The 23,019-nt window shown below is 43.4% G+C and overlaps 2 protein-coding genes across 4 annotated transcripts in view; one reads left to right on the top strand and one right to left on the bottom strand.

Moving 5' to 3' along the window:
* SDCCAG8 (SHH signaling and ciliogenesis regulator SDCCAG8) overlaps nucleotides 1-19,759 on the top strand; it is a 224,234-nt gene extending 204,475 nt beyond the window's left edge. The window contains exon 18 of one of the 2 annotated variants that reach the window (XM_053659543.1): nucleotides 18,989-19,759. In XM_053659543.1, the coding sequence (XP_053515518.1) occupies nucleotides 18,989-19,168 (180 nt within the window). In that variant the 3' untranslated portion in view covers nucleotides 19,169-19,759. Of the gene's footprint in view, nucleotides 1-408; nucleotides 1,479-18,988 lie in introns of those variants that run through there. The other variant, XM_053659544.1, reaches the window with a different exon arrangement.
* The window catches only part of AKT3 (AKT serine/threonine kinase 3), a 191,232-nt gene that overhangs the window by 15,254 nt on the left and 152,959 nt on the right, over nucleotides 1-23,019 (bottom strand). For both annotated transcript variants that reach the window (XM_037150946.2, XM_037150947.2), the window contains exons 9-12: nucleotides 19,792-19,914; nucleotides 15,861-15,989; nucleotides 7,095-7,309; nucleotides 1,243-1,330 (exon numbers count right to left, since the gene is read on the bottom strand). In XM_037150946.2, the coding sequence (XP_037006841.1) occupies nucleotides 1,243-1,330; nucleotides 7,095-7,309; nucleotides 15,861-15,989; nucleotides 19,792-19,914 (555 nt within the window). The remainder of the gene's footprint in view (nucleotides 1-1,242; nucleotides 1,331-7,094; nucleotides 7,310-15,860; nucleotides 15,990-19,791; nucleotides 19,915-23,019) is intronic.

The following is a 23,019-nucleotide window of genomic DNA, read 5'->3' as shown; positions in this document are numbered from 1 at the left end:
CTCATGACATGAGGGGTCAAAATCCTTAAGAAACACACTGTGCGAAATGCAGCAATACGAAATAAGGAGAACACACCACGGACAGGCTGAGGGAATCTAAGGTTCACTTACCACTAGAAAACCCATCCATGCAATTCGCCACGTTAGTAGAACGTAAAGGAGAAAACCCCTTCAGTCCTGCAACAGGTGCAGAAAAAGTGTCTAATAAAACTCAGCACCTATTCATGATAAAACTGCTAGCACACTAGGGACAGAGGGAGTTCCTCAAACTGATCAAGGAGGTACAAAAAACCTATGGTAACATCCAATTTTAAAACCTGTTACATGGAAATAATTCTCGGCTTAGAGGAGAATTACTTACAAAAACAGCACAAACATACACCCCTGACGCGCCTTCCCTAATATTAGGTACGGCCAGCCCAGGATGACCAAGCCTCAGCAACCCCACTGGTGAAGAGCACTAACCACCGATGCAGAGAGAGCGGCTGCGCGGGCGGGCTGTCGTTCTTCAAGTCGGCTCAGCAGCCCTGACGCCCAGGAAACTGTGAGGGGCATTGGCCCACGAGGACGTCTACTGCTCACGGAAACTTCGTCACTTTTTTGGTTGGTGCTTCTCCTATCTCCCTTGGCATCGTCTGAGGCTGTGTTTCAGGAGTTCCTTCTCCTACCCCACTTGTGAACCTCTCTGTCCGTGCACCGCCGGGCAGCCACGTGGGCCTGTTTCGGCGGGGGCTGCAGAGACAGGCGGGCCCGGCTTCCTGACCGCTGTGCTGGTTGGACCCTCAGAGCGTCCTCCTGGTGATGCCGAACTACCACTTAACAGGAGGAGCCCAACACTGATGAGGAATCTCCGTAGGGCTCCTAGTCTCTTAGCAGTCAGCGAGGCCACACCGGTGCTCTACCACTGTCTCCAAAGAACTTTTTCTGACTGACTCCTCCTTGGACAGGGTAGAGCAGAGGGTATTTGGTTGTGGCTTGTAGCCTTGGGCACCATAGGAAACCTGTCACCACGTGTTATTTTTCGGAGACATAGCAACTGCTTGACTGTATGGAACAGAATTTCAAGATGTATTTTGGGAGTCAGAATTTTCTATATTCAATTAAATGTTTAATCTGCAATCCGTGGTAGTGCAGAAGTGAAAAATATCATTATAACATTCAACTGTATCCACTTGAAAACCTTTTTGCTGTAAATTCATTTTAGCAAAAACACATACATACCACACTATGGCAGTAGCTCACCTTTTTATCATACACGTCTTGCCAGTTTACTCCAGAGAAGAAACTGTGTCTCATGATTTCTTTTGCATCGTCTGGCCCTCCACCAAGGCTATGAAGATAGGAATGAAATTAAATGAGCACGAAACGTTTACATAAGCCCAACACCTAACAGAGTTTTTGCGAAACGTAATTTTCTGTGTGATAAATAGTTCTTGTGATAGTCATAAAAATAAAAATCTTTCACTGCAAGATCTAATTTCCCTCATGTGCTCTTAACTCGGGACAGTGTGGCATCTAAGAAGAACACAGGCTTTGGTGGCAGACCTGAAAGCGGCAACCGGCTCTAGAGTTTGTGTGTGACAATGAGAAACCCACTTATCGTCCCCATTCCACAGACAAGAAAACTGAGGTTAGGCCCAGCACCTGGCGCAATAGGTGGTAGCTGTTATCACTGTCAATTCTATGAACCAAATTTACTTTACAACGGCTCAAGTCAGAAGGCACCCTTGTTGACATAGATCCTGAAATGTCTAAATTGGTTAGAGAAACAATTTGTAGAGCACTACTAACAGACAGACACTCACAGACTATTTTCACACCTCGAATGAATTTCCATGGAAATGGAATTGTTAATCTGTGAAATAGCATTACGATGTCATTTGCTAATAAGCAAGTTTCCATATAAATTATAGCGCATGTAAATATACACCTCCCGCATCTTTGAAGGTGCTTTTATTTAACTGACCCCCACACAAGACGAAGGTCAGGTGTTTGCTGGCTTCCTCAGCTCATACAGTGCGTACGAGTCATGACAAAGAAAGAGGAACGGGAAAAACAGCGTGAAGCGGGGAAGGAGGGCGACAGCGAAGTGTGAGGGGGCAAAGAGAAAGGACAGGGAAAGGAGGAGGGAAAGAGAGGGAAGGGGATCCAGTCAGATCTGACGCTGATGCTGCCGGCGTCACTGGTCTGGTCCACGGTTGGGAATGACGTGCCCAGGGCCATGCTTAACCCCCAGGCCCCTGGGAGATCACGCACCGATGATGTGCACGGGGTATGTTTACTATGAACTGTACTGATACAAAGGACGTAAAGCACAGAATTTATAAAGAATAATAAAAATACAGAATGCTCTTTATCGTGAGTAAATTAACCAGCTGATGCTCCAGAGAACTTGTGTTAATTTTTGCTGAAGTCCAAAGCCACCAACAGACTTGTGAGTAGTTCTGATGTGAGAATTAGCTGATATTTTTGTTTCTAGTAAAGACTAAGATAAAAGCGACACACAAGACACACATACGTCAGAGCTTCACCTGTGTGTCCGACATGCAGGTGACTTCCTTGCTGAATGGCTAATAGTTTGGGGACAGCAGAAGAACATTTCCTTATTTTTGTGCCATTCATAATGTAATGGACATAGATACAACAACCTTTAAAATTTTCATCTGTATTATTAACTTTTTCTCTATCACTTAAAGTCCAAACAACTGACAAAACAATAAATCAAGCCCTGAGTTACAGTATTTGCCAATTCTAGTGAGGTAAGTATCTCCCACCATGGGCGATAGTAAAATATAACAAAATCATTAAAGAGAGATGAGTTCTGAGTGTTTACTACCTTTGATTTTAATATTTTAACTTACAGATTGATATAATTTAGGTTTTAGTGACAACTCTGTAAAACCACCAACTCTCCCAATTCCTGAAACGTCACAATCGTCTCCTGTGAGTGGCCGTGTGCCAGCGTCCACGTGCCACTGGGGGGGAGGGACACAGGCAGGTAGTAACTGTGCCCTTCTAGCAAATTCTCCTCCTTACCGGGTATAAGCACCTGGAGACCTCGAAGAACCCAGGCTCCTCCCACACAGTGGTGCAGTGGAACGCACAGCGGTCAGCTGCGGTGCACGGTCTAGATTCCCACGCACGGCCTGCGCCCCTGTCGCGGAGCTTCCCCGGTGGACCCGCTCAGGTGTGTGCACACCTGGGGCTCCCCGACTGGCTGCTCTGCGTGTGGGTGGCCCGCAGCACCCCACTCCCTGGCCTCGCCCTTTTCCATCCCAGGTCAAGGTGCGTGTGTCTCTCCTGCCGGTGAACACTTTCGAAGGCACAGAGCAGCACTGAATTATCCAAAAAAGGCATTTCATCAGGCTTGTGCTGAGGAAACCAGACCAGCAGAAATACCAAAACACACGTTTCTGAGAAGAATTTAGCGTTTAAAGTCTGCATCAAAGTATCTGCATGAGAAGAGTCCGAAGTCTGTAGTATTTTCTTCCACTTGTGTTACTGTCTGTCTCAATACTGTTTTCATTTTGAACCGAGGATGAGATGGGGCGTGTGGTGGGGCCCGGGGGGAACCACCGGAGTCCTCTGTAAAAAACAGGTTCTGGCCCAGCCCGACGGCCCTGGTTGTCTGTCTGTTCTGTGGCAACAGCTTGGCTCTGGACACAGCTGGTGCTTAATCTGTACTTATCGAACACAGAAGACTAAAGGGTCAGCCACAAATATGACGCAAAGTCTAACAATATAATCTTAGATTGCATTTCAAAAGGTGGGACAGGTTCTTTAGCACGAGCTTCCTCAATGTGTGAAGCTGTCAAAAACGTCAATGCCAGCAACTGCCTGCTGGACAACTTCGGACTCCAGCATAATATCGAATATGATCTGCACGAAGATACTCACGTCTAGGAACACTAAACTCTGACATGACATGCCCATCAGAATGCCAAGCTACCTCCTCGGCCACTACGATCTTCGTTACTAGGACACGGTGGAATTCCTGTTTTCCTGGTGGTGCTGAAGGTGGCGCCCGGGCTTGTTTACCCTACACACTCTCGCCTGTCGAGGAAGGTGAAGGCGAGCTAACAGAATGAGCATAAAGTAATGGAGAATAAGAAATAAAAGCCAAATGACAGTTGGCCCTTGGGCAGAACTGATAGCAACTCAGTACAGAGGGTCAGAAAAATACAGGCAGAATTTAAAACAGTCGAAGGGGATAATGATGAGGAGATAAACAATAACGTAATTTTGAGTATCTTTCCAAAGAGTTCTTGGGGTCCCTGGTGGGCTCCCTGGTCTCCCAGGATTGTCGCCACCACTCTCACGGCTCCGGCTCCCGCCCAGATGGTGATGCATCCTTAGTCCAGACATTCGGTTCCTGGGTTTCCACTAGGCACCGGTAGTATTTCCCATGTGGGTTTCAATAGAAACCTCAGACTCCGTACAGTGAAAGCCAGTACCAGCATCTACCCCATGTAGCCTCCTCCTTTGCCTGTGCACCGCCTGTTAAAACGACTCCGTTCTCCAAAGTAGTCAGTCACCGGGCTGGACAGCGGCGGCATCCTCTTCTTCCGCTTCCTCACGGTTCTTCCACTTCTCCGTTCAGAGTTCCGTTTAACCGCCCCACTGCCACTGTTCAGGGAGGACCCCGCCTTTTACCTGGACCACTCCTACTGCCTGCTCCTGGTCCTTCACTGTTCTCACCCATCCAGGACAGAGCTGCCAGTTACCTTTGTCATCACACAAATCTGACTAGTATTCCAGCCCTTTCAATAATTCAGTGGCATCTCATCTCCTCTGAACAAAGACTAAATATTTTCTAAAACACGTAAGGTCCTCACAATCTAACATATCAGCTTCATCTCCTATTGCTACCCAATTCATATTCTACACGTAGTTACTGAACCTCTCAAATGCCACACTTGTTTGCAATTCTAGCTGTTCTTTACACGTGAGTTTCTGGGCACGAACACCAATGCAAAACTGCAACTCCTTTGCGAGTCAGCTCCGGTCTTCTGACCCCTGGACAGAGCTAATAATTTCAAAAGCAATCGTATGTAGTTTAACCTGAGCATCTGTGAATATGTGTTGCGCCCCAACTATTCACTAGGAACATCTAGAGCGGATTATTCTGTTCATCCTGCATGCGCAATATTTTAATGCAGCAGCTGGGGGAGGGTGGCGGCCGCTGGATTCATCTACTACAAAGGAAATGGCAGAACACTGAAAACACCACACCTCTCTGGACAATGCCAGCCTCTGGGTGCACGGACCTCTAAGAGTTGTGCTCCTTACCGGGCCACTAACGTTCTAAATTTACCTCGCATTTACTGACTAATTATTAAGTACCTACTATGTGCTACCCACACTGTGGGGTGGGGGGGAGGATGAGAACAAAAGTGAATGAGACAGAGACACGAAAAGCACAGTGCAACTTTGTTCCACCAGCACATATAGAGGGGGCCACAAAGTCACCAGGAGGAGCCAGGAAAGGATGGCCCCAAAACTCACCGCCCTTGAAACACACACCAAGTATGAGGTCCCCAAGTCAAGTAGTTAAAATGGACATCCTAACTCTTTTTAATGATTGCCAATCACCAAGTACCACCTGTGACATTCATTGTGGAATTATCACATTAAATGGAATATATTTCAAAACATGACCCAAATTGATGTGTTGTAAATAAGATATACGGGGAAGAGGCAAAAGTGGGCTTACAGTTTTGAGTACATGAAACAGTTTGTTCTGTGTGATTACTTATTATAAACTATTGTATTATTTTCCATACGAACAGCTGTAAGCCTACTTCTGTCCCACCCTGCGCAAGAAATTTCAAATAGGCACCGAGAAACTTGCTCTCTACTCTTGTACCGTGAGAATATCCTGTGAGACCCGGGATAAATCGCTTAAGGCTTCATGGAAATGAGAGTAATATTTACCCCGCCCACCTACCGACTCTGCAAGGCACTGAACCCGCAGGGAACGCAATGGATACCAAATTGCTGGAGTAAGAAAATCACTTTGCAAATGCAAGGTACAGTCCCTGTTTCCAGAATCACGAGATGCATTTGTGATGGGTTCTTCACAAGGCAAAAAATGGTACCTCTTTTATTATGTTTGCTTATTTTTGCTGGAGGTAAAATCATGTTCCTCATAACTTTAGAAGCCAGAAGCATGTAATGGAAACCATTCCTAGGGTAGATGAAGCCTCCACTTTAAGCTTCATTTATTCTTTCCTTCATGAATCCAGCCCATCAACAAATACATATTGAGCAGCAACCATGAACCAAACTTATATGGAAAAACATGTGAGGTGTCATAAAAGAGTCAACAATATATGAAGTGATCTAACCTTAGGATGCTTAAGATATTTTCAGAAAAAATGCGTATGTACCTAGACGGAAGGATGTATATATACGTAGATACACACAAACACCTACTTTAAGGGGTATTAAGAATTAATAGTCATTTCATCTATGACATAAAATGTGTGTCTAAATGAATATATAAAATGAGCAAAGAACACTGTGGCTCATTGAGGAAAGGGCTGCGGGATTCTTCATGTCAAAGCTGAAGCTACAAAAACAGAAATACAAAGTGTATAAAGATTTCTTCTACCATTAGTTTCAGACATGCATGGAAAGGAATTATCTTCAAAGGACGAGCAAAAACAGCATTAGACATCTTGGGGTGAGAGGAGTGTAGAGACGGGTCTGGGCTGTTTATAACGTGAATCGGCAGAAAACGAAGGTCCAGAGACGGAGAGAAGAAAAGGGATGGCCTCACGCCACAACGGAAGCACCGGGGCAATTAAGAAAGTCCGCTCGTAATACGGGTAACACCCATAACACGGGTAAAACTCCCCGAATCCTTATTTGGTAAAATGTGCATAAAATTTCCAAGTTAGGAAACAGTTCAGGAAATTTTTTCAATGTTCTCCATTATGCAGTTAAAAATAAGCCAGCATCTCAGTTGGAAGATGTCTACACCAACTACACTGCTTCTTGGAGCTACTTATGTTTGAATTAATTTCCACATTGCAACTGTGAACCGCATTCCTCAGCGACTCCCTGGGTGTGTATGTATGTCGGTGGCTTACCGCTTGTTTGGATCCTTTATCAAGAGCCCTGAAAGCAACGATTTTGCGTCTGAAGAGAGTGTTCGAGGAAATTTAATGTCTTCCATCAGTATTAGCTCGAAGAGCTTCTCGTGGTCCTGGTTGTAGAAAGGGAGCCTCCCACACATCATTTCGTACATGACGACACCCAGGCCCCACCAGTCCACGGCCCGGCCATAGTCATTGTCCTCCAGCACCTGAAAGTGAGACCGGGGAGGAGGTGTTACACACGAACTCTGGAAGCATTCTGGGTAAGACAGAAGATTTTTACACACGAAAGGCATTCTACCTTTCGAAGCGCAGGCAGGCAATTTTTAGACCTTGACGTTAACTAGGAAGCATCCCAACAGACACACATCACGCCCAATGTCTGTAATGTGCCACAGAGACGGAGGCGGCCATGCAGCCAATGCCACGTCAGTGCGTGTGTGAGCTCCCACGGGGACGAGAGGAGACCACGGGCAGACCTGCACGCTTCCTCCCAGGTCCACTTGGCGTTTCGTCCTGTAAGCACGTCATGGAAACCAAAGGGCACTTTGGGCGGCAACTCAGAGCTCAGGCGTGTGGACCCCAGAGCATCTCGTGGACGTGCCTGGACCGAGAAGAGCTGAGGGACACCCATCAAACGGGGGAGGACAGGCGTAAATGGTGTCACCGGCGAGAGCACGGGGCACGGCCACCATGAAAACACACCTGAGCCCTTTTGGAGGCCCCTCCGTGTTTAAACTCGGGAAACACTGAGTCGACAAGGTGCATGTGAAGATGTATTGTCTAGGCTGTAACACACTGACAAAATGAATCGTGCACCCAACAGCTGTGTAGTTTATACCTTGAATTTGCTTTGCAAAATGTATTACATGCAATTTAAGTCTCGGAAGAAATGACATGGAAGGGTCAGGCTCTGTTCGAGCAGCCCGTTCACTTCGGAACATGGTAATTTGCCACTGGCTCAGGAGACGTTTGTGCCTCTTTATCAGGTGGGTTCCTCATCCAAAGGAGTTTTCCCCACTCACGTGAAACTTTCAATATCGTATTTTTAACTATTACATTTGAATCATCTTAAAGGTTACTTTTTCTGAGCCTCTTATCTTTGGGATAAACCGATCAAAACCATACACATAAAATTTATTAATTAAAAGATCTTGTAACTGATAGCATAAGAGAAAACTGGACACAGAAGAAAGCGGGGCTCATATTCCAAACTGCCTTCGTTCGGAATAAGTAAACACATTGTTGATCGCTACTCCTACGTGGCTTTCATTTACATTTACTGATAACTTCACAGAACTGCGCATGACATACTGAATAGTGAAGGCACTTCAATAGACAGGATATTTGAAGATGGGGCATATACTTTCAAGAAAAACCACTATGTCACTTGAAAATACATTTAGTAGCATTTTCAATGCTCTGAAGGATTTTTAATTCAGCTGCATCACTGTTTTGTGGCTGAAGAAGCCTGGGAACAAATAATACTGGCAAGCGAGGAACACAGGTCCAGTCCACGTGTTCCAAAGATCTTTGGTACATCACAAACTAACCAAAATATTTTCAGGAAAAACAGCAAATTCTCATTTTTTATCTTTGGCTGGAAATATTTCAGATGCTTGTTGGTTTGAACTGAGTAATGTGAGAACATACAAAAACCAAGAAATACCCTAATGAAGCAGAGAAATTCCACTTGCGTACTTAAGTCAGAGAAAACGCACTTTTTAAACACCAGTGATTTTTGATTATTGAAGACTCTCCCTCACGTCCAATTAGTTGAATGCATTGTTTGTGGGCCTTTTCCTAATAGATGCAGGGTTTTATCTAAAACAAAAAACGTTCAATTCCAAGTAGCCTTTCTCTGCATTCCTACAGCACCAACAGAACACAGGCACGTGCAAAAAAAAAAAAAAAAGAGCCAAATGCGGTTTTTAACCTCTTTTTTCAGAAAACCGTAAAAAGCATAAAAGCTGGATTAACTGCCTCCCGAACCCACGTCTCACCAGCCGGGTGCCCTTCCCCAGCTGGCAGAACTGGCAGTCCCTTACTTTTGTTTAAATACCTGGTTTGCAGCCAGAAGGGAAAGTGAGCACATAAAAAAAAAAAGGGGGGGGGGAATTTTTGTAGAGAAATAAGCATTTGAAAAATAAAACTGCCCTGTAAAAAAATCTGTTTGATAAAATAAAATGTATTTTATTTAGTTTTGTAAAATGAATGCCGACCCTCCAACTAAGTGGTTCTGCTTCTGAACACAATGTGCTTTAATTGATACAGAGCTAGAATGCTACAATTAGAACCGCTTGCTGAACCACTTTGTACTGAACAAATCTGATGTAACGTATTATCTTTCTGACACACAAGCTTAAGCAACGTTAAGGAGAAAACGCCCTAGCAGTTCAACCAGCCTCCTTGATCCGAGTCTTCCCTGCCAATCAAAAAGATCGATTTCTGCTCAACTCCTACCTCCAAACGGCTGCAAGATGACATACACAAGAAATAAAAGTGATTCTGATATTCCACGTGTGGATATACAATATAAAATGTGTTATCACTATTCGTAAAATGTCCTTCCACTCCCCTTCAATATAAATTATTTCAAAGCAGCACCTGGAAACGCTCTAGAAATTCCAGAGTGGACTTAAAATCCACGGCCTCTTTATATTATTTTTGGAAGGCCCTTTTCTCCCTTACTCGAAGCACTTCTTTTTCCAAAATTATAGAAACACACAAAATTTACATTCTTTAGCCCAGGAGTTGCAGTTCCTTCTGGCCACCTCCGATGACTTTTCCCCAGCACAAAGGCTGACTTACTGTGTGGTTATCGCGAGAACTAATGCAAAGGCCTGACCAGCGGTGACAGAGGGGCTTTATGAATGGCTGTGCCCTGTTCAACTCTGACAACAGTGCCCGTAACTGGGACAGAAATGCAGACCGAAACCTGCTCCTAGAGAAACATCCACCGAAAGACTTCTCATCTGAAAGAATTAATCCAAAGAAAGTGTCTGCAGGCTGGAAAGTCACTGCTGCTGACATCTCACTGGACTCAAGGTTCGGTGTGGAAGTGCACACTCGCGCTTCCTCCCGTCCCCAGGGTTCTCTGCGACCACAGACGTAGCTTCACTGTACCATGACCCTGAGCACAAACGCCCAAGCAGGCAGATGAGGGCAAGAGAGGATCTGGAACACGAAAGGCAACGCAAACGATGGAAAATGATGACAGGCCATTTCAAAGCCACCTCCAAACAGCAGACACGCAGGAAGATCGGGCGTGACCTCGCTGTTTCCACCAGGACCCAGAGATTGTTTCACTTTCTGATACAGCAAAACCTAAGGTTCAAGAAGGTCACAGCAGGTACCGATTACTATTAAATATTCCGTAATATCTGATGTAGACATTTTCATTTATAAAAAACCACCAGGTGAGTTTTAAAAAAAATCACCACAAATACTTCCTGAATGAATGGTGACTAATTTCAAAAAGTGATACTAAATAATAAACCATGTATTTTAAAATGATATTTATCAATTGAAATCGCCAGTGTAAATACTGATTTGGCTAACGCGCACTTTAAAAACATCTTCACTCCGACACTCTTTCACCGGTAGGACTGACTGGAAGGTTGAAGGACGACCTCCCCCTGCGCGTCCGTCCACCAAGCCCGCCGGGTGCACCCGAGCAGGCAACTGTAAGGAGGCTCCACATGCCCTTGAGTGGCTTGCTGCTCAATCAATAACCCTGACACAGCAGATGGAGGAAAACTAAACATCTAAACAAACTGTCTGCCCACCTATGTTGTGAGAGTAAACTGCGAACTTGGAGGAACCAGTTTTCCGCTAATGCAAAAAAATGTCTTTCCTGGCAACCTTTATATTTCAGGTAGCTCACGTGTATGTTCTATATATATACCACTCTCGCCGACTTTATCATCTATGGGAGTCCTTCACATTTTAACATCACAGAAATTTGCTTTAAAAAGACCTGTAAGTGTTCTAATTCATATTCTAAAATGTACTGCAGCTTCGGGAGAAGTATGTATGTCATAAGAACTATGGATTGCATGGTTTCTTGGCATTTCTTTCATAAATATATATTCTCTAATAATTTTTAAGAGACTGTAACTGCCCCTGCTGGGAATTAGGATGCTCTGTGCTTTCCGGCCGGCCACTAGCACTCACACAATTCCTGCACACGGCCTACATCCCACCTTCCAAAGCGATCTCTGGCTACAACAGGCAACATTTTTGAACGAGAGAAAAGCTAAGTGGGTACAACACTGGTGACTGATTCATCCTTAGCACATATCTTCCCAGAGATTTCTACACATGCTCTTTATTCCGAAGCAACAGACTTTATGGGATTCCAAGAAACTGGGTCTTTGTGACCCAAATAAAAATAGCCAATGTAAAACACTACCGGTTATCCCTAGTGTTACCAGTTAGCGTTACTTTTGGGTATGTTCTTATGCTTCGGAGAATTTAAAAGTAAATTTTATGCTGAACTAGAACCACTCCAAAGTATTCGATGAACATAAAAGACCACATGACACTGGAAAAAAAAAAAAACTTCAGGTGAAAAATAGCAACTACAAAAACTGACAGACCCCACACCAATAAAACCTGCTCCTTAGAAACACTGACAGACGTCAACGTTGAACAGAAAAATGCCATTTTGATTCACATTTTAAATATATTCCATTGCGAGCCAGAGTGGGATGGTTTTTAATGTCCAGGAACAGTATAAATAGTAAGTGGACACATTCAACAAGAGTTTTCAATATTAATTCTCAAGACAAAACACACAACTTCTACACGAAACAAAGACTTAATCTGTCCCTAACGTTGGCGATGACACCTTTCCGGATCCATCGGGAAGGACAAGGGTTTCAAAGGCACCTGGAGGACAGGTGTTCCACGGGTTATTGATAACTAAACAAACCATTAGAGATGTACGCAGCTCTGGAAAGGCTACCAACGCAACTTTTTATTTTAACAAAAATCTTCCAAGTTTTAAGACCTAGTTTCACAGTTTGGTAGCAATGGCAGAATTTTGTCCGAAATTAAGCAAAATGTTAAGTCTGTGTGCTACACTATTTTTACCTACAGATTAAATGTGCAAACATAAGTAACTCTGGCTGCACTTACTTAAAATCTCTGAAAGACTGTATTGACAACCCAGAAAATGGCACCTTTCACATTTACTCTTTGCTGTAGTTAAAAGAAGTAAATAAAGTTCCAGGTTCTCACTGCCTGCCTAGCTACGCCAGCGCACGTTACCAACTACCTTTGCCCTTATGCTATGTGATCTTCCCAACTGCTTCCGAAGAAGGTAATTTCTATCTTTGGCTTTAAATTTATACAGAATTTAATTTCCCTTTCTACTCTTATTTATACACAACATCACAATGACTTTGAGTGAATCTCTGTATCAACATAGGTATCAAAATATTCTGGTCTATTTCAGATATTTTCAAATTATGGGTTATATAAAAATATAATAAAGATAGTAGGTTTTAAAGAAAAATAAATGACAGTAAGTGAACATTTTCTAAAAATTAGGTTCTAAAAACCAAAAATGCATCAAAAACATATTTTCAGTCCCTGGAAAAATTTTACATTTATATGAAACAAAATTATAAACTTTTTTTTTCTGTATAGCAATCACACTAGAGGCTATACATTTTCCAACATTCAAGTCATTTTTTTGCAATCTTTTTGTTAGTTCTAACTTGATTATCAAGTTAGATTATCAAAAAAATAATTTTTATTTTTACACTATTACAGACAGAAGTGCATTTCTCTAGGTTTCCAAAACCACCTTATTCAACCTTCCCCATCTGTCACCATCTGCTTCTTTTTAGCGTGTACTTTTTGTGTGATCACATAAACATGTGAAAAATAACTAACATTCAGATGATTATCTGCTGGTACATTTGAGGACTGGGCATAATAAAAGTGAACTGCCAAAACGCACTTAACACTTTTAATTTTGTTGGGTCTTGCATGTAAGCTACATTTGATTTTCAAACTGTTTTACAGTTGGAAAGTCGATCAGGTACTGCTAACTCAAGAGCAAAGCTGAGACTAAATAATTAGCACTGTATAAAATGGTTTGGATCCAACGAGAGCCAACTCAAATAATGAAACTTAGCAGTAAGGTTTGAGACGTGATTTCTAATTTCTTCTCTAATTTCTAGGCAGGAACGTAGAGCAGAGTGTGCACAACCAAATTCCCCTCAAAGTATGTCACTGTCCACAATGCATGGCAGGTCGCGTTCGCCTCCTTCTAATACCAGGAAGGACAAAAACACAGTCATTTGTAACTAGACACAAGCGCATTTAGAGCTGTGGCCCCGCACACGCCAGTCTGTGTGCCTGCTAGGACTCCGTCTCTGCAGCCTCTGAAAAACACTGCTTCCCGCCCCCACCCCAGAAACATAAACCTCTATATGTCTTCATCGGAAGAGGTTAAGAGAACAAGTATTTTAAAAATACTCTTTTTTCAACAAATGCCATTTTTGTACTGTAAGACTTGTTTTTCCTGCTGGTCTTTGCCAGAAGAAGAAAATTAAGTTCATTTAAAGCTTAAGTTTATTTACAAATAAGCTATAAATCTGATATATAGGACAGTTAATCAGTTTGAACTGATTTCCAGTAGTCTTTTTGAAGCAACTTTTACATGCCCTTAACCCTTAAACAGCAAAGCGTTTCCACCAGATTAAACTAAACTAAGTGAAAACGGAGAGAAACGCAAGCACTGTCAGGGCGCCGTCAGATTGCCCCAGCCCGGGTATACGAGGCTTCCGCGGGGACAGAAGAAGGGAAAATGCCGACAGCCGCTCCCCGGAGAGGCAGTCTGAAAAATGCACTCTGGGCTGATAAAAAACTAGCACTCAGCGCACCCATCGAGGAAAGTCTGGATTAACAAGGGTAAGTACGAGAAATTTCAGGGTTCAGAAGAGGTGCGAACGAACCAGCAGGGAAGTGGGGAGAGAGCTAGTCTCAGGCCCGGCCGGTCCCCCCTCACTCTGACATCTGATCACAGTGTCACCTTTACTCTCAGCGCAGAAGTGACTCTCCTTTCTCCCGGAGATGCGACCTAAACTGCACGTCCACCCTGTCCACGTGTCCTGCCTCTGCTCCCCCGGCTTGCTGCACTGCCCCCGGACCCTCCCCACGGCTCCTACTCCTTTCCCTTCCTTCCACCACGAAGCAATTAGTGTCTGCACAGCAGTAATTATGCTCCATACCTCATCACCTTAGCCAGCGGTACGAGACTCGAGGACAGAAACCTTTTCTTGCTGTCTTTGTATTCCCAGCACCTAACATAATGTGTGGTACCTAATAAATATTCAATGACCACTTCCTTAATGAACGGTGAGTGTTCTCAGTGAAATGGTTCGTATCGAAGACCAGAAAAAGGACCTAAATTCTTGTTGGTAAACGTAACACTAAGCACATTCAGAGTTACTCTGATTTAACAAACACGCAGCGTTTGACATGAACACTTAAAATATAGGAATTAAAATTGCATGAGAAATTAATTGCTTCACGATTAGTCATCCTCAAAAAGTACAATGATCACTCTCCCCAATAAAAAGGAGGTGTCAAGATTTTAATTATGAATCACCACATAACAGCCAAAGGTATATAAACTGCTTTAAGGACCAGGCTTCTGCAATATTATATATATATATAAATTTATTTATGCATATATATATCTGCATAAACGCACACACAGAAAAATGTTTTCTCACTTGTCTTTAAAAGTAAATTCTACACCTCCTGTGAACTGCAAACTTTCCACTTAGAAACACCTGGGTGAGCCTGGCTTGAATCACATTCTTGGTTTTGTTCTTTGGCTGGTGACGTCTGCCTATAGAACAATATCTCTGTTTCTTAGGAGATCATCTGCTTTCAAAATGAGATGTATTTACCTTTTTCAGAAATCATCTCCCCTAACCGGGTCCAACTGACTTTGTTACTCTGAATATGGGACCATATCACCCATGGCCAGTGAAGGCGGGGGAAACCGAACTCACTCCAGAGGAACAAAACTCTCTTTCTCACGACGTTCACAGACGTTCCTGGTCCAGAGTAAGTTCCCTGAGAGCGGTTTCCTTCGTGTCCTATTCTCTGCAACCGCAGCACCAGGGAAAATACCCAGTGCACAGCAGACACACCGTGTATGGCGGCTGAATAAACATGCAAATGAGTTACTCTGGGACCTTCAGCATGGGGTTGTCAGTAGGAGCTGCTCTGGTCTGAATTCCAAAATGTAGCTACTGTCATTCCATTAACTCCCCCCACGAAATCCTTTCCAATAATTATGAAAACCCACAATACTACAAATTCAACTGATCTGTTTCTTTGTTTCTAAGGCAAATCCAAATGGTTTGTAAAACTGTAAATACTTTTGAAGTCATCCGATTATTCTGTTTAATAAATGAATCAAAAAGGGCATAATAAAAAAAAAGGAAACGTATATGGCCGACAACTAAAGGTGGACTTGCTCTACTGCAGTTAGTACGTTTGTGCTCATACGGTTTATAAAGTTTAACAGGCACGTATGTCCTTGCCCTGTGACATGTTATACAATTGGCCGGGCCTGGCGGGGTGGCTCAGCCGGTCAGGCAATGTCCCGGGGGTTTTCTTTTTTATTCACAAACAGCCGGTCCTGCGATTTCTGAATGCTTTAGTGGCTCTCCCTGCAAAGCATCACACCCTGGCTCCTCCCCCGGGGCCTGAGCCACGCCCACCTACCTCCGGAGCCAGGTACTCTGGTGTCCCACAGAAAGTCTTCATTGTGGCTGCGTCCGTGATCCCTTCTTTGCAAAGCCCGAAATCTGTGATTTTTATGTGGCCATCTTTATCCAGCATCAAGTTCTCCAACTGCATAGGAAGAAAAAGAACACAATTTGTCCCACACTCTTGAAACGGAGGAAAATGCTGTTTTGACACAACTATTGAGTGTTGAGTAAGACACTCTGGGAAGCGGATGTAGTTGTGACTAGAGCGTTCACTACTTACAAACCCTGTAGCCTCTCAACATATGTGTAAAACGAAAGATATTTTATTAAATGCCTCAATAACAAAATTATTGATTTTTTAAATCAATGGGAGTAAGAGCCATTATTGTGTAAGTTCTAAGAACTAAAGCCTAATGAACTTTTCCAAACAAAACCCAATCCTCTTTGAATTTAAACGAACTGTGATCTAAAGAATCCCAAAGAGATGAGCATCTTCTTCTGGAGAGATACAAATGCTTTTCAACAATTTCTCTTGGGATCTGTTGCTATTATAAAATACTCACAGAACGTTTTTTGCTGACTGCTATAATCAAATCTAAATCTTATTTTGCAAGGTAAGGTGAGTATCCTCTTTTGCAGTTCTTTGTAACGGAGAAATACCAACCATTTTCAACATAAAAAGAAAAAGAATTATCAAACATTCGACAGTTAATGAAAATACATAGCACAACTATTATCTAGTTGGAATCTCCTTGAAGCCATTAATGACAAAATACCAAAGAGAATCTTAAAGATCTAACTAAATAGCAAGATCTCACCTGCCTCAATGAGATCTTTTAAAAAATTAAAATAAAAGTTCCTTTATTATCTAAGTTCAGAAATCTTGCACCTTCTACTTGCTTCTCGACTAACTGGAACCTGAAAATCAAGCCTAATTTCACAGACGGCAGCAAGTCCTGAACACAAAAACCAAACAGAAACGTCCAGAAAGTGTCTGTCTGCTTTCCTTTCTTCCCACCAGCTCCTTCTCTCCGCCTTGGTCTTTCTCTTCTTCACGCTTCTGGTTTTCTCCCATTTTCCTTCTTTCTTCCTCCCTCTCCTAAATTGCCACAATGAGGAACAGACGTACAGTACATGCTGGAGGGTCTGCTGTTTTGTTGAATAAAGAATACGATTTAATTCTTGAGACGGAAGGGGTTTCCTCACGGCCGTGGTTTTAACATTTCTGTAAAGGAGGGAATCCTGAGGGACCGTGTGCTTGGAAGTGGAGCTGGGGAGGCGTCTTGAGACTCAGCAGGTGAAGCGAGCAGGCTGTTTTCATTCAGACTGGGAGTTTGCTGGGGGTGACCAGCAGGGAGCTGATGGACACGGGGAGAATGTGGTAAAGGATGCTCTGAACCCACCCCTCTGCATCGTCACGGAGCCTAGCATGATCTCAATCTCTTTGAATAAACAAAAACAAGATCATCAGTAAGGAGATGACAGAGATGAATCTGAGATGGATCAAACTAAAAGGACACCCAAGTCGACTTTATTTTAATACAGCTGGTATAAATCTATTTACAACACTCATCCTCTGATCTTCGGCAACTCGATTCCATTTTCGGCTCACTCTCTCGGAGTTCTGAATGCACTCCCCCATCTAGGTTCCTTTTCAACTCTGGTTGTACGTATGATGTAATGTATGTATGATGTAATTCTATGATGTAATGAAAAGAACGTCTGGCCTGGAGCGAGGATTCGCAGGCGCCAATGATCCTGCCATGTCACCGACTCAGTCCATTACCTTAGGTCACTTCCAGAAGTTGGTGACCTCCCCTGTAAACTAAGGATCAGCCCTAACTTTCTATGATACCATGTAAGGGTCTCACTCTATTATGCATAATCCTGTGTAATATGGATACAAATCACATTGTGTAAATGTTTGATGTTTGGCTGTTTACACTGTGTATACTCTTCTTGATATATATTCATATGTTTCTGCCCATACTTTTATATATTTACTTAAGACTTTTAGGTAAGGCTATATTAAAAAAATAAACTTAGCAGAGATCACTTAATTCTTAGCAAAAGTTAGTGGTTTATACGTGTGGTAACTGTATGACTCACATTCAAATATAAAGTAGGCTCTTTATGTTGCAGTTTTATATTTAGTATTTCCATCATCAGAAAGGATGGGGCAATGAAAATTGTATTAATGACCTTCAATACACCAATATGTTCATGCTAATACTGTTAATGGTAGATATTGACCAAGACCATCTCAATTATACCAATCTTTATACAATACTAGCACTCTTTTCTTTGTTTCTTTAGGCTAATATGTCTACCTTCCAGCTTCAAACATTTTGGATATGTTACTGAGTACTTCAAAAATTATTCTCATTTCCTTAAATCCAGGACACACACCCCCCTTTGCGAAGAGCGCTCATAAGATACAAAGTGGGAGGGGAGGGAAGGAAGGGAATCAGGCGGAGAAGAAGTAACTGTTTCTAAGTGAATTTGGAAATGCCTTATAGCTAAAACAGCTAATTTCTTTTTTTAAAAAGCCTAAATTCAAGATGTTTAAACATTATAGGATTATTTGGCCACACAGACACCAGATACAGGGGTGATTAATTCTGCTGCATCCCTGGGGATAAAGAGCTTCAGGCTGAATACAATCACCGTGTGGACGGGCACTCGGTGGACCGGTCCCCTGCGGCACCTGGATGGCCATCCCTGATCTAGTCATCAGCACGTGGTTCCTTTTTCCTAAATGCAGTATTTTATAGCTTCCTTCAGACTTCGGCTAATGATACTGTTATGCAAACCTGCACACTATATTTCACTGTCACTATGTAAAATAAGACTTTGCGAGAGAGTTTTCCTTAGGGTCATTCGTCACACGAAGGACTGTGATGGAACGTCCTGAAACAGCCTCCACATCTGCTTAAATAATTTGGTGACTGAAGGACCGTGGGTGTGCAGAGAAGAGCGAGAAGAGAGGGACGGGACCCCTGAGGTTTCCTCTTTATGTCGTAATACGGATACAGAATTTCGGGAAAGATGCACGTAACTTCCATTTCTACAAATCGAATTATATCTTAAATCAACTAGTCCTTGATAAATAAATGCAGCAATTCTGTCTGATTTTAACAGGTCAGCATCGAGATGTGGTTTACTCATGGAGAAAGTAACAGTTTCACATCTGGAATCTGCTCCACATGTGCCGGGGCACCAATCTCCTTACACGGCCAACCTGAAGGAGAACAACGTCACGAAGTCACTGCAGCTCTGATGGGCTGGCCCAGGGGTCAGCAAACTGTGGCCCGTGGCTGAGATCCAGCCTCCTGCAAAGAGACCACGCAGGCAGCAAAGCCTAAAACATATCCTATCCTACCTTGGCCGACCCCAAAACTATTCTGAAGGTCTTGTCCAGAAGGAAGTTTGAGAAGTGGACTCACTCTCACCAATAAAACAAATACAGTGCTTTTTACAATGCAAGTTAAACAAATAAAAGGCTATATTAATACTCCAGGTATTTTGCTCCAAAAATGAATACCGAAATTAAACCAAATTTTTCCTCCAATAAAGTCTTTAAGTTTCTTCACAATCCATCAGAGGATGTTAGACTACAATAATGAAACTTAAACCGTCACTTGAAGAAAAGTGACTTGATGTTTAACCAGACGTGTGACATTACCCCAAACTTTCCCAGGAAACTGAAATGGTTCGTGGTAGATCGTACTTCATCAATTCTTCTCCACCAAAAACCCAGGCATGAAGCAGCTAATACACATCAGTGACGGCAGGTTCTTCTCCAAGGCAGTAAACTACCCTATGGAACAGAATGCTTTTCCCCCGATTAAATCTGCTTTTCTCCAAACTGTGTAACTTTGTAATTACTGTTTGTCCCTCTAGTCTCTGCAAAAACAAAGTTTTGATTGCTTTTTTTTTTTTACCTTGAGATCGCGGTACACAATCTTCCCAGAGTGCAGGTAGTCCAAGGCAGAGACGATCTCCGCGCCGTAGAAGCGCGTGCGGTCCTCAGAGAACACCCGCTCTCTCGACAAATGGAAAAACAGCTGCAGGGTAAACAGCAGGGACGGGATGGTAATAATTACTGATTTAGTGGGGAAATTAACACAAACATAAAACACCTCTCATCACCATATTGTGATGATAGATAGTGTGCTCTCAGTGGACGCTCAGCGCGCTTAGACGGCAGCTGGCTTATCTTTCCCAGGTTTCCGAGGGGAGACGGCGAGCTGTTAAATCAGCGTTTTAATCAATACACCAATCTTGGTTAAGGCGTTCTGCCTGCTACCCATTTAACCTTCAGTTACCAGAAGAAAAAAGTAGGCACCATCTGATTGCATTTCCCCCTCACTAGTCTGTTGTTCTCACCCTTTCAAGGATTAGGTATCGAGACATTAGTCAAATAAATGAACACAAGCATAGATGTAATCTTTCTATTTAATTATCTGATTTACATTTGATTTCAGAGATAGGACTGCCGATTGGCTGAAGCTGATTTGTGTGAACTTGCTCTGTTTGTTCTCCATCTGTTGATTCATCGTTTCTCCAGAAATGTTTTCAAAGTTTGAATCGGTGTTTTCTGTGGTGAGAAGCTGTAAGGCTTTCCGTTTTGATTTGAGTCATGTCTAAAATGGGCTTAGGAACTCCCATTATTCCCCTTCCAAGTCTCAATGTCTATTCCTTCTATTTTCAGAAAAACTACAACACTAATATTTTCTAGGAGAGTCACTTAGACCATTAAGTCCCGCCATTTCCTAGTTAATCTCCACTCAACAGCCAACGAGTATTGATCAGGGGCTCACTGTGGCCAGGCATCCAGCTCTCCATCTCAGTGGGGCCTTTATGCTGGAAACTGCCTATTTCATCTCTCATTTCGACAGTGTGTGTAAGGAGCAGGCTTCAGGCCCGAGTGACCTCTGCTGGACTGTTTCAGGGCATGAAGAAACCCCCAGAACAAGGACAGGTTGTGCCCAACGTGGAGTGCATTGCCAGGCATCCTAGGAGATGCTCAACACGTCTGCGACTGGAGCAATGAACCAACCCCTCGGGGTGCACCCGACCTCGGGGTCAGAGATCAGCTCCGCCTTCAGGGACTCTTGGTGCTTCTGCAAACTCATAGCCATGGTGGTTAATGAGACTGGTTGCCTACAGAGCAAGTCTTAACTTAGGTAACACACAAGAGGTCTTCTGCAGACTCCTCCCTCCCTTTTCCCACCTCCCCCCCACTGAAGAGTCTATCATGGTTTTGACATAAAGTGCGTGCAAAGCCGATGGCCACAGTAGAGAGACAGTATCACACACCTATTGCCAAAAAGACTCGCTCAACATTAGTTAGAGCGAGACTAAAACAGCAGGCAGTCTTTAAACTTGAACACTGCCAGTTACATCGCCGTATTTTATCAAAGCTGAGATGCAGCTGACTGGGATTCCACCGCTGTTTACGTTAACACAAAGGAAGGAAGAGAAGTCTATTAAACCTACAACGTGCCATCAAACAGAAAAGGCATCAGACTGCAGAAAGGTTAGGTGTGTCTGACAAAGGGTCGGACATACGACGCCCAAAGTCAGACCAACATATACAACTACTCAGGGCTACCTTTCAAACTCCATTCGTTTTACACGGGCAGAGACATGGCCATTCATTCAAACGAGCACAGGGAGGGGGAAGCCTGGCACCCCCAGTAGAGCCCCTCTGACTGATTTCTGGGTCCGAATCACGTCTGCCGTGCTTGACACAGAGTATCGCCAAGTTGATGAAGGAGCCCTTGTCACCTCTATGCAGATCTGTGGCAGTGTTCTAATAGAATGAAGACAGTGGCTAAGTTTATAAACTATCTTAAAATGATGTCAAGCCTACTACCCAGTCATCTACTGTACGAAAGACATGGATGCTCCTAGATCCATATAATACATGCAGGATTCTGCATCTTTATTTAGATCATATAGCTTCGATTTGTCTCCCAGCCAATGTCTATAAAAATATATGCTAAAAAATTACACCGAGGAGAGTTCTATTTATTTCTCAATCTGCCGTCCCCTGACGCCTCCCCTTGCTACATTATGGGACTTATTTTTGTTACGATAACCAAGAACCTCTTAACTGCCAAACCCGGTTACTGACCGTCTCAACCCTTCCTGCTGCCTGGAGCTGAGCCTCACCCATGGCCTGTCCCTCCTGAAACCCATCTCTGGCTTTGGCACGGGACTCACCCCTGACTTTCTACCTGACGCTCTGGGTAGTCAGTCTTTGGCTTTGAACCAGCTTTCCATCTAGTGAGCATCGATCATGTTAAATTAGTCACTGTGTGGGGCCCAGGAGAGAGCAAAAGAAGACACACACGATGATTAGAACCACCCCGGACCCCCAGCATATCCAACGCGAAGGAGGAGATACACGCACAGGAACCGGCGAGAGGGCTGCGTGTCCAGTTTGCCAATTCTGACATTACAAGTGCTTTGGAGGCAAAGAAGGATTCATCTTTATGACTTCAGGAAACTTCACAATTAAAAATGGGATTTTTTTGAGGATGGAATTTTCCACAAACGGAGGCGACAGAGGGAAGCCCACGTTTTATCCATCTTTATCATTCTAACGGCCTGGTGTGGTACCTGCACATAACAGGTAACTAGTAAGCTTGTGAAAGAATTCATTCTAAAGAGAAAAAACGGCAGTAGCAAGAAAACATTCAAGGAACATGCAGCTGAAGAATGACATGCATTCAGGCCAACGCCAGGACTTAGGTAAAAACAAATGAGGCCACACTGCTTAGCATCCTGGCTGCCAACACACAGGCTTGCGATTTGTTCTGAGCTAAGGGAGTCCGAGAGTTTAGGTTTAAAACAGCATAATTTTAAGAAAACAACCGTGGCAGCAATTGGAGAATCAATTAGAAAGATCTCAGACCAGGCCAGGTGAACAACGCATAGTGAGTGCAACAAAAACCTGGCTGAGCACCTATCGGCGAGCACCACTGTGTGACAAGCGGCAGCCACAGTGAGAGAGGACGGCAGTGATGTGCAAGGACGTCACTACTGGATTGGGACAAGCAGATATATCAACAACTCTACTAAAAATATGGTAGCTGTAAAACAGAGAGCACACCTGAGTAAGGGAATGACAGGATGAGAAGTTACATATGCACTGAGGCAGC

The sequence above is a fragment of the Artibeus jamaicensis genome, unplaced genomic scaffold (assembly GCF_021234435.1).
Source record: "Artibeus jamaicensis isolate MK-2021 breed Jamaican fruit bat unplaced genomic scaffold, CSHL_Jam_final scaffold_754, whole genome shotgun sequence".
NCBI classification, from domain to species: domain Eukaryota; kingdom Metazoa; phylum Chordata; class Mammalia; order Chiroptera; family Phyllostomidae; genus Artibeus; species Artibeus jamaicensis.
This window is presented reverse-complemented; position numbering and strand designations above follow the sequence as displayed.